At 50.4% G+C, this 12,054-nt stretch overlaps 1 protein-coding gene across 5 annotated transcripts in view; it reads right to left on the reverse strand.

Moving 5' to 3' along the window:
• LOC123952947 (stimulated by retinoic acid gene 6 protein-like) overlaps positions 1-10,863 on the reverse strand; it is a 57,578-nt gene extending 46,715 nt beyond the window's left edge. For 2 of the 5 annotated variants that reach the window (XR_006820784.1, XM_046022680.1), the window contains exon 1: positions 10,583-10,859. Coding sequence is in view for 1 of the 5 variants with exons in the window: in XM_046022680.1 (XP_045878636.1) it covers positions 10,583-10,602 (20 nt within the window). In the remaining 4 variants the exon portion in view is untranslated. Of the gene's footprint in view, positions 1-10,582 lie in introns of all 5 variants that reach the window. The other 3 variants (XM_046022683.1, XM_046022681.1, XM_046022684.1) reach the window with 3 other exon arrangements.
• Between the last annotated feature and the right edge of the window lie 1,191 nt (positions 10,864-12,054).

The raw sequence follows: 12,054 nt of genomic DNA on the forward strand, positions 1-12,054 counted from the left end.
GGACTCCCCCATACTTTGTTCTTACAGCTCGGATTCCACTCCACCCCCTCCCCCCAGGCGCGCTCACAGGCGCCCAAAGGTCTGCGCTACCCATGGTGGCATCCGTCTGGCCCTCTCCAGGCTTCCTTCCCTGGCGGCTCCTGCTTTTCCCTCCAAGGTCTCAGGGAAGAGCACTCCTCAGGGAAACCCATGAGCAGAGCACCTTCCCCTGTGGTTCTTTAAAACCCCAATGTTCTCCAGGTCTGTGTAACCACGGGTCTGAAAGATCCTAGAAGTGGTGGGGAAGATGCGGGAACCCAGGTCGCCAGAAACATGATAGAACCCTAAAGGTCACACTTCTGCTTTCAGGAGGGTACACGGAGCACATACACCAGCCTCCCCATCCCATACGAAACCCTCAAAATGACAAAGATGTCATTTAAAAAAAAAAAAATCAGCTCAGGTCATGATCCCATATCGGGCTCTCTGCTCGGCAGGGATCCTGCTTCCCTCTCTCTCTGCCTGCCTCTCTGCCTACTTGTGACCTCTCTCTGTAAAATAAATAAATAAAATCTTAAACACACACACACACACACACACACACAGAAAACAAATATTTGAAAGCAAGAAGGGGATCTATCAGGGACAGAAACTACAAAAAGACCCTGAATGATACAGAACAATTAGGATTACAGCAAAGAGGGGAGCCTGGGTGGCTTAGTGAGTTAAGCATCTGCCTTTGGCTCAGGTCATGACCCGGGGGTCCTGGGATGGAGCCCCATGAGCCCCACATCTGGACTCCCTGCCTTCTCCCTCTGCCTCTGCCACTCCCCCAGCTTGTGCTGTTGCTCGCTCACTCTCTCTGTCAAATAAATAACAGCAAAGAGAAAAAGCATGAGTCAACAATGCCACACACACAGGGCTCTACACCCACAGTGCAAGAGGGGAAGCAGGACAGCGTTGCCAACAGCCTACTGAACGATGAACTGGGGTCTCGCAGAGTCCCAGCTCTCCTCCCACCTCCGCTGACCAGCCAGGGGCAGTCCCCAGGAGTGGTGTATATGGGTCACAGAGAGAGAGAGACGGGTAGTGCTCTGGATCACAGGTGGTCTGCGAGGGACCAGGAGCTTCACCTTCCAGATGGCCAGCCCCAGAGGCACCCCACCTAGCGGTGTCTCACCCTCCAACCCGCCGCCCTGACGGCAGCTTAGGACAAGCCACCTTCCAGAAAGCGGGCACCCCAGTGGCCACTCAGTCCCAAAGATGAGCACACAGTCGAGGGCCATCAAACATCTGAGGAAAGATTACACCACAAAAGGGAGCTAAAAATTGAAGGGGCAAGACAGAACCTCTCTGAAGTCATCACTATAGGAAATCTTTTATAAGAAGCATAAATCCAAGGAAGTAGAAGGGCACAAGGAGCAACAGCAGGCAAAAAATCAGCAAAATTTACTGTTAACCCTTAGCACAGGATTTTAAGAAAATATACATTTAAATAAATACATAAATATATAAATATATGGCATATATGAATATAAATTTATTTAGATAAGTCTAGATATAATCTAGATATATCTAGAAAGATATATCTTTATATACAGATAGCATTCTTAGAAACACAAGGACAAAAAAGACCCTCTGGAAAAAAAAGTGGGAGAAATTCTCAAGAAATAAGAAAGAGGATTCTAGGAAGAAGGAGAAGGATTTAAAAGTAACAATGAACAGAAAAATGAGTAAAATACATGGTTAAATATCAGGATGCCTGGTTGGCTCAGTCAGTCAGTTAAGCATCCAACTCTTGATTTTGGCTCAGGTCATGATCTTGGGGTTGCAGGATCGAGCCCCGCATCCAGCTCTGTGCTTGGCATAGTCAGTTGGAGATCATCTCCCTCTCTCTCTGCTATGCCTCCCCCCACAACTCATGCTTTCTCTAAATAAATAAATATCTCGGTGAGCAGTTACTGTGACCCATAATGTGTGAAATGCCAAATTGGAGGTAAAATACCCAGTGATACCCTGCAGGGGGGAGGGGCAGGGTGGGAACAGATGTGGACCCAGAGGGGAGAATGGCACCATCCCCTTCTCCTGCTTGGCAGGATGATGAAGAAAACGGTTTTCTCTTTCTGGGCAGTATAAGAAAAAAGTAGTTCTAAGTAAGTATGTTACAAATCCATAGGAAAATGCTGGAAGAATATGATTACAGTGTAAACCCGTATATTAAACAGTATCTATGGAAGAAAGAAAATTCGATCGCTCTAACCAACTACAGGAAGAGAAAAAAACAAAATCAAGATTAGAAGAGAAACACCACAAGAACAAGAATGTCTGAAGAACAGTAAGCCACCAACAAAGAAGATAGAAATATGCAGAGTTCTTAAAATTCCAGCTAGTGAAAAAAGTAGAAGTTAAGATAAAATGTTATCTTATCTATTAAATGGGGAATTATTGAAAATACTACCCAATATTACTATAGGTTAAGACAAGTTAGTATCCATTTACTGGTAGTAAAAGTGTTAACTGGGGGGCGCCTGGGTGGCTCAGTGGGTTAAGCCGCTGCCTTCGGCTCGGGTCATGATCTCAGGGTCCTGGGATCGAGTCCCACATCGGGCTCTCTGCTCGGCAGGGAGCCTGCTTCCCTCTCTCTCTCTCTCTCTCTCTCTCTCTCTGCCTGCCTCTCTATCTACTTGTGATCTCTCTCTATCAAATAAATAAATAAAAATCTTAAAAAAAAAAAGAGTGTTAACTGGTGTAACCATTCTGCGGGCTAATTTTGCAATATATACACCAAGAACTTTCCAAACACAGCAATCCCACTTCCAGGAATTCTACTTCTGAAAAATGTAAGCTAAGGAAATACTCAGAAAGGTGCCTACAGATATGCTCAGTCTCTCTCTGTCTCTCTCTATCCTCACTGTGCCACTCTCTCACGCGTGCATGTATATAACATTTGAAATGTAATATATGCTCATTGTAAAACACTCAAAATATGTACAAATGTATAAATGTGTAAAGTAGTAAATAAAAGTCCTTTCTCCTCCCATAACTATGTGTGTTTACAACATCTATAGTGTTAAGCAAAATGTTAAGCAAAAATTGGGTCGAACTAAACTCGATTTTTTCATTTAATCAAGGAAAGAAAATGCATTTACTTAGGAAAGGAAACATCTCATGTCAGTACATACAGAACCATCACACTATTCCAGACCTCCCACACAGATGCACCAGCGGGCCTGTCTCCTGCTCGAGGGGCTGAACCGAGAGCTGGTCTGGCAGCAGCTGGAAACAGGTGAGCTCACAACGGGTCCACAGGCACGGAGTGTGGCACCCTGGGCTACACTTCCTCTCCAGCAGCCACTGCCGTGAACATACGAAGCCTACCACAAGCAACCCAAGCTCGAAAGCCACGGAGATCCCTTCCTGGCAGATCCCGGTGGGGCAGGTGTGCTGAAGGGTGAACGTCTACAGGGCAGCGGCAAGCAACAGCCCTAAATATAGAAGACCCGCCCTCCACGGGTGATGCCTTCTTCTGGCATCTGAAACTGTTCTTCCAGAATTCAAAAACTCTTATCCTATTCATCTTAGAAATAGTTTCCATCAATTGATGAACAAGTGATGTTCTGACCGAACTCTTGTCTTCATTGTTTCACATTTGTCTTACTCATTAGTGCAAATAAAATGATCAAATAACATTCACATCGAAACTATGCTCATTCATCAATTGCAGGTTGGCTACAGATAAGAGTTCAGCAAAAATCAATGAAAGCATTCCACCAGAATTAACTGGCTGTATGGACTCCGTAATAAAGAGCGTTGTGTATTTCATCACGTGTAAGTTGTGTGATACATGCTAGGTAGGTACAGCGTATGTCGAGCACATATATTTTTTCCAGGGAGCCAGCTGTTGTACATCTCCGGCCCACCACTGGGCAGACATGGCCCTGGCTCTGGCAAGAATAATGAGGATGTCCAACTCTGGAAACAGATGTCGATATAAATTATGCTTTGGGAGAAAGAGAAGTTTAGAGGAAAAAACACAAGAGGGGGCGAGTGCCCAACCTAACCTCTTCTCCCAAGCTCTGCCAAAGGAGGAGATTGGGTCAGTTCAGTGTTTTCAGGTTTTTTGACTACAAGTCATAGGTGTGGTCAAGTACACATTGTCGCCATGAGCCAGTTCACACGTGTGTATGTGTGTGAGCCCACGTAAAACTAATTTTCACAACACAATACCCTTCCTATGCACGGTGTCCTCTAGGATTTTTAATCTGATTCAATTCTCTTCATTTTGTTCTGGCCTGTTCTATTTTGTAAAAGGCTGGTCATAACCACTAAATTAACTTTACAGTCCACTAATGGATCTCAGTCAGCTGCTTGGAAAAAACCCTGATTAGGAGGTGATCGGGAGGGCAGGGGCCCCGCCATCCCTGAAGGCGTCTGACTCACCATACCTTTGGCAAGCAACTGTCCTTGCACCAAGGGGTTCCCAAACACCAGGCCTTGCTCTGATGTGTCACAGCTGGTGAGATCATCTGGAAACTCTTTAGCCCAGGCCCTTATCAGCCTGCCCTTCAGGACCCTGCACCAGCCTCCTCGCCCTGGCTCGTCTCCCTGGTGCCAGAGTCCATCCCTTGGCGCTCCCCTGGGAAGGACTCCCCCCCCATCTCCTCAGCCACACGGTTCCCTGGCATTCGTCACCTCCTGTCTCAGGTGCTTTCTTCAGGCCCGAGCTCTCACTCTTTTTCTGGGCTTTTCCAAAGCAAGAAACGTTTCACTCGGCTTTAAATTCCAACCATCTCCCATCCCATCCCAGCCCCGCCCCTAGCTTCTGACTTGAGACAGGTCCATAACAAACCAAACTAGGTGCTGAATGAATGAATGAAAAAGGAAGGAAGGAAAGGGGAGAGAGGGAGAATGAGAAACACGCAACACTGGGTGTGGTGGGCTCGCCTGTGTCATAGCTGTGTCCTGTCTACCCCTTAGGGAAAACGTTCTCATCTACCCAGCCATGGAATCACAGACTCCTGCCCAGTCACCAGAAGGCTCTGGAATCCATCCCTCTTGGATGCCTGAATGCCTTCTAGGACCCTCCCCACCACAACCATACCTAGGAAGCAAAGATGTCTCATTTGGGCACTTCTAGGCGTGGGCATCGTCTCCCCCACAAAGCCAACCCTTCCTTCTCCCCGAGTCAGCAGGGTCGGGAGGGAATGGAAGCCAGATGGACCTGAGAGCCAGCCAGCCCCACCGCTCAGCAGCTGTGTGACCGTGGGTGAGCCATGCCTTCTCTGGACTTCTACTCCTCCTTCCAGGCTGCCCAATGACTAGACACAGTGAGAGTCAAGTGCCCACCTCACGCTCAGCGAGAACTGATGTTCTTTTCTATCCTGTTCCCGCTTTTGCACAGCTCTGACCAAAAAAAGGGATTTTCCTGCTGCTGGGCAGAAAAGGCAGTCTTGCTGGCTGTGTTTCCACCTCCTCAGGCAGACAGACCAGAGCCTGTCTGCTCCTCTGTCCTTGGAGTGTGTGCAGTCAGCCCTTCTCAATCCACTGAATGGCACAGCCTGGCACCCCCTGCCTCTTGCTCAGCAGAGGGGTATCAGGGACCCCCCTGCCCTTGGCCCCATGACCACGCAGTGGACTGAAGTCCTTCACCTGGTTAACCAGTAGCCACAGTGGCCGCCTACACTCGGCCCAACGACCCGCCTCCATGCTGTCCAGAAGAGCCCCACTGCCCTCCAGAGCCGCTGGCTCCTGAGACCCGCATGTAGGGAACTGGCCAGAACGACTGCTTCGAGGCCACCTGGCTCTGCTGCTAAGTGCCATGTGGCTCCTCAGTCTGATCACTCAGAGGGGGGAACTGAGAAGGCTGAACTACTTGGGGCACAGCCCACTGCTGGGAAGTGTCTCTTCCTGGATCTGCACACCCACTGCATGGGGAGCTCCCCAGGGGCTGAGACCCTCCTCATCCATCTCTATGAGTCTGGCTGCTGGCCCAGCACGTGGCCCCAGAAGGTGCTCACCACCATTCCCTTAAGTGGGTGGAGGGACGGCCGGCATCTGCCCGGGGCCCACTGTGCACCAAGCTACGCTTAAAGGGCTGTCAGTTTCTTAGTGAACTTCATGCCCGTGACAGTCCTGTGACAGAGACACTATTATCACCCCATCACCCCATTTCACAGGTGAGGAAACAGAGGCACCGAAAGGTCAGGAAGCTTGTCCAAGCTTCCCCAGCTAGTAAGGAGAGGAGCCAGCAGGACTCGAGCCCTGGCAATGTGGACCATCACATAAGAACTTTCTGACACATTCTAGGACTCTTCAATGTCATAATATACGCCTGTGCCCAGGGCAGGCTGAACACTCTCAGATGAAGACCAGAGAGGCACAGGGGCTGTGAAGGCTTGACCTTGTGTTCCAGGTCATCTGTGTACAGCTCTAAGAGTTCCATGAGGGGAGGAAAACGCCCTTCACACCTGACATGCACGACGAAATGACAGGCTGTCTAGAAGGGGTGAGCGGCTGGGGGTGCCCACAAAACCAGAATGGCCATGGGACTCAGTAATGGGAATAAGTGGGTTCGGCATACTATTCCCTCCTCTTCTGCATAAATGGTACACTTCCAATTTTAAAGCTTTAAACTGTGAAAAACAAAATAAAATTAAGTCCATGACAATCATGAAACCCACACAGGTGGCCGCCTTGCAGACGATGTCTTATTTTCTTCCCATCCCTGCTGCCCACTTTAGGCCCGCCTCTGACAGCCTTTCCAGAAAGTTCTATGTCTTCTGCTTCTCTCTTACTGCCTGTTGTCTCTGTCACTTTCTGTGACTCTCTGAGAGTCAGGGGAAAGCTGTTTCATGAAAGATATTTACACACCCTGTTCTTATTCCATTTCCCCCCCAGGACTTCTGTCTCCTCTGTGTCCAAAATCCCAATTCCTTTTTTTTTTTTTTTTTTTTTTTACCTTGACTACTCCCTTTCATTTTGACTTTGCTGCACAGTTAGAAAGGGTCAGCTATGGGTCGGTAACCTCCTTTAGAGGGTGTGTAATGGAGTGTTTTCATGCTCATATAGAACCTCAGTCTGTCTGGAGGGAAGAGCCTGGGATTTGGACTCAAACAGTCTTGCAACCTGGGGTCAATCATTTCTCCTCCTGCAGCCTTGGTTGCATGTCTGTGGAATGGGTGGGATGCCAGCACTCGCCTAGATCAGGGGTGCCTGGGTGGCTCAGTTGGTCAAGCGACTGCTTTCAGCTCAGGTCATCATCCTGGAGTCCCAGGATCGAGTCCCCGCATGGGGCTCCCTGCTCAGTGGGGGGGTCTGCTTCTCCTTCTGACCCTCCCCCCATGCTCTCTCTCTCTCATTGTCTCTCTCAAATGGAGAAATAAAATCTGAAAAAAAAAAAAGGGAAGAAAGAATGGGTCTGGATGGTGCATGGCTAACTGAGGCCCATCTTGCCCTTCCCTGCAGCTGCCTCCCCCAGATGCTGTTCCGTGAGCTGCAGGCGGATTCCAAGCAGCAGCCTGGCCCCCAGGGGGCCCTAGGGCACTCCCCTGGGCTGGCACCAGCATTATCAAGATCCACAGGAGAACCTTGTACCAACGAGCTGGACATCCTGGGTGGGTGTCCGGGCTCCACCAGTGTCTCAGAGAGACAGAAGCAGCTCGGCCAGGTGGGGAACGGAGCTCTCTGCCTGGGGCCCAGGAACCGTGGGATCTTTGCCGGCGCCCAGCTACGGACGCCGCAGGATAGCACGGGGCTGCACAGCTCACACAGCGCTCTCACTCCCGAGGTCTCGCTATGTCCTTAGCGAGGTTCAGAGAGAGGCTGTCATTTATCCACAGGGGACTCTGACACAGGCATGAACTTTAAGCTCTGAAGATCGGAGATGAGGTGTTAATAGGCCCTTTGTGTCTTTATTCCATTTTCTAACCCCCCCCCCCCAACGTGTCTAGGTCTTTATTCTCTATTCTCCTCTGCTCTCACCTCACCCATTCCTTCGAGCTTTCTGCACAGCTCGGAATGGTCAGCCTGGTGGGTATGTGAGGGGGTGTTCTCACCCATGTCTGAAAAGTTCAGAGAGGGTTACCACAAAAAAAAAAAAAAAAAAATCAGTGAATAAAGAAGGCAGAAGCCCATTTTTCTACTGCTACCATTCCTAAATGTCCGATAAAGCAACGTTCATTTTCACTTCTTCTCACCTAATAAAATAACAATAATAACAGGTGCTGTTTGTTGAAGGTTTACCATGTGCTAGACATTGGGCTACAGTCTTTAAAGTTATTATCTCCCTGAATCTTTTACAGCCTATGGAACGTGGACTCTTATTCCCACTTCATGGGTAGAAAAACTGAGGCTTTCGAGAGAGGAAGTAAATGACCACAGGCCCTCAGCTAGTAAGCGGCAGAGCTGGCATGTGAACCCTTCTTCTATTTTCTAAACAGGAAACAGACTCACACATTAAAATTACACTAAGGGGTTGCCTGGGTGGTTCAGTTGGTTAAGCATCTGCCTTCAGCTCAGGTGGTGACCCCAAGGTTCTGGGATTGAGCCCCGCATCAGGCTCCCTGCTCAGTGGGCAGCCTGCTTCCCCCTCTGCCTGCTGCTCCCCCTGCTTGTGCTCTCCCTCTCTCTCACAAATAAATAAATAAATTCTTTGAAATCACACTAAGACATGGATAATGGCTCCATGCCGGGGGTCCACAGAGATGACAGTGACCCCTACTCTTCACTGGCCAGACAGATCAGAACAACATGCTCAGGCCTGAGCCCTGCCCCGTGAGAAGGGCCTGACAAGGCAGCCTGGGTCCAGGCAATGACCATGATAAAGAGGAGGTCCTGGGAGGGGCCCCTGAAGGCCATGGGGTCGGTCACGTCCTCTGGGTGCAGCACAGATTTATTCTGAGTTGAGACCATACAGCCAATTGCCAGGCTCCTGGTCCTCTCCTTTTGGATGTCCCACGGGACTCCAGTCCAGCGCGTCCCCACTGGACACCCCTGCCAACCTGCTCCTCCTTGGGGTTCCTCATGTCAGGAATGGCACCACCGTCCCCTCATTTGGCCAAGCCAGAGACCCAGAGGCACGTTCTCCAATTCACCTCCAGATCCAACCCAGTCAGGGGCACTCTCCGATCCCTGTTGAATCCAGACGTGTTTCTGTGCCCCAGCCCCTGCCACAGTCTAGGCTACCCTCACTGTCACCTGGATTCATGGTGCAATTCCCGCCCTGTCTCACCCCTCCTGGTCTGCCCCCTCATCTGTCCTCTACCCTGTGACCAGAGGGACCTCCCAGAAGTCCACGTCCAACCACATTCCCCTGCTCCCTCTCAGCCCACAGAGTCCAGCTGGAGAGAAGACGAAGTGATGAGCGCCCTCCAGCTTCCTGGTTCCTGTCCCCCGGCACTCAGCGGACGCCCCTCTCTGTCCACCTGTCCTCCAGGACCCCCTCTGCTCTGTTTCCTGTCCCATGTCCTTCTCCATCCCCCGCCCTCTCCGTTCCCGATGCCTGGGACTCCAGGAACAGCTACACCCCGCTTTTCCAAAGTTCATGTTACACCACTTCCCTTCCACAGAAGCCCTATGTTAGTCCCTGTTTCCATTAACCAAAAGAAATCCACAGGGGATTTTCCCCTTTATGGAAAAAAAAAAAAAGCCAAAGTGAAAACAGTGTCCTGGGTTTGTTTCACAACAAGCCAGTAGAGAAGCAGCAGGGACCCTGGGAGGGAGGGGGCTGTCGCCATGCTCCCTCCCCGGGAGACTCATTTCCAACAAGCCGCCAGAGCTTCGAACGGGGCGAGCACTGGTGCTTCATCTCCATTTAGTTTGTGCATCTGTTAGCAAAATGTGTCTGAGGATAACAGAAAAGCCTAAGAGAGGTTATTTTTGGGGTCTGGGAACACTCAAAGTTTCTCCGCATAATGGCTTTCCAGCATTCTGGCTTCTGAAAAGTTTCATGGCAGATAGCAGGGAAACCTGTTACCGGCTTTCCCAAGTGACGCCCGGCATGTCTGTCTGTCCACAACTCCTCTTCTGCCTCTCACCCTCCACGACAGCCCCCTGACAACCTAACCAGACCCTCTAGGACACCAGAAAGTAACAGTTCTACTTTCTGTCATACTTTGGACTCATCTTTTCAGTTCTTAGATCATTTGAGATAAAATATTTAAGTTCCAATGTTTGAGCAAGAATTTTAATTGCTGGCATCTGGACTGATTGTCAGATCTCAAAGTCCTTTCACAGTCTCTCCTCCTGTGATCTTCCCTAAGCTGGGGGCTAGGGGGTCAGAGTTATTATACCTGATTTATATGGGAGGAAACTGAGGCACTCAGATTTTCTAGAAACTACAGAGCCGGGGCTCTGACTTGACTCCTCCAACACCGTGCCTGGGCTCTTCCCATTCCGCTCTGGCTCCGAACTGAAGATAAACAGAAATCTTTTCACTGACCCAGGAACCCATCTGTGGTTCCTGTCTGCATGCCAGCCTACCTGCAAGTCGGCTAACCCGATGCCCTTCCGCCAGTTTCCATGAGCCGCCAGCATCGAAGAATACAGTTGCCAACAACGTGTGGTTGTCCAGCAGCTTGTCTTTAGTCTGACTCTCATAACTCACCTCGAGTTTGGGGAAAGCATCTCGGTGGGGGAACGGTGCCCGTGGCCCCAGGGAGCAGCCTGCCTCTCTGGACTGTGCTGTGAGCTTCTCCGGCCTCTTAGTTATTGACGGCTTCTGAAAGTTTGGTGTTCTGCCCAGTTCTCTTCACAGCACCCAAAAACCACAGAGAAAAAGGCAAACATCCAGTCAAATATTTACCAGAGAAACGAAAGCGGGCAGGTGGCCTTCTTCCTTGTTTCAGAAGACACAACTATTTTTCTGCTCTTCCTCCCCTTCTCCTGCTTTCTCATTTGAAAAGCAGGCGCTGCTTCCTCTTTCCTCTCTCCTGGACACTTGTTATCTCTGTTAGCCTGCTGGGGTGGGTAGGGGGGCCCCCCGGAGCTATGAGAACTTTGCCCGGTAGCTAAGGCCTCTTTGGCTAGCTGCAAACATTATTATAGGCAATAAAGTAGGATTCTGCCTCAAGGCAATAAACTAGGAAACTAGGACCACTGGCTTCAAGATTCTTTTTGGAAAAGGATACCCGTTGCCTGAAGAAGAGGATGGAGACAAGTTCAAAACTGAACCCCACACACATAGCAGAACCGGCTAGCCGTGCACCGAGATTTCTGATCCCTTTCCATAAAGTGAGGCTGCTGGTCAGAAGGACCAGCCTAGCCAGAGCCACACTCCCCAGGCTCTGGCTTCCAGGAACAGACATGGGGCCAAGGCTCACCAATGAACGACAGAGGTAACAGGGGTTAATTCTGGGCTGAGACAGTTAAAGACGCCTTCTCCTTCTCCATCCACTGGCTTAGACTCCAAGACCCTAAAGAAAGGGGATGGGAGGAGCCTGGGTCCCTGGGTCGCTCTGTAGGAGAACCTGTTCTCTGCACCAACCGTGCTTTCACACACTGGTCCGTGAGCAAGAAAGAAAATTCTACCATCATAAGCCAGTGAAGCACAGGCTTCTTTGTTACAGCAAATGTAGCCCTAGGGGACACCGCACGGAACACGGAGGCCCAAGTCCTTATATTAAGGGTAGGAAAACTAACGTTTAAGGAAGGGATGTGTACTCACAGGACCGGCCAAGCCTCAGAAATCCCACCGGACCCACAGAGCGGCGTCAGGGCCCCAGCCGCCATGCTGGCGCGACAGGACTGCCCCAGGGCACCACTGATGGGACCAGATGCCCAGCCCACGACTGCCGGTCCTCCACGACATCCACCCAGTATCTGTGATGGACACTGCCCAGGAGCCCACCTTTCTCGGGAGTCTGGCCTCAAGACACAGAACAAGAGCTGGGCGCCCATCAGGGGGACTGAGAACAGGTAACAGACAGACAGATGGACGAAGGGGCCTAAGGGGTGGCGGCGTCCTGATCAGGCCCAAGCACACCTCTCTTGCTGCTGAGAATGGGTGTCAATTTCCCAGTCGCCACCGTAGGCACGGATTCCCAATGGTCTTCCAAGCTGAATGGGAACGAGACTCCT

The sequence above is a fragment of the Meles meles genome, chromosome 11 (assembly GCF_922984935.1).
Source record: "Meles meles chromosome 11, mMelMel3.1 paternal haplotype, whole genome shotgun sequence".
In the NCBI taxonomy this organism is placed as follows: Eukaryota; Metazoa; Chordata; class Mammalia; order Carnivora; family Mustelidae; genus Meles; species Meles meles.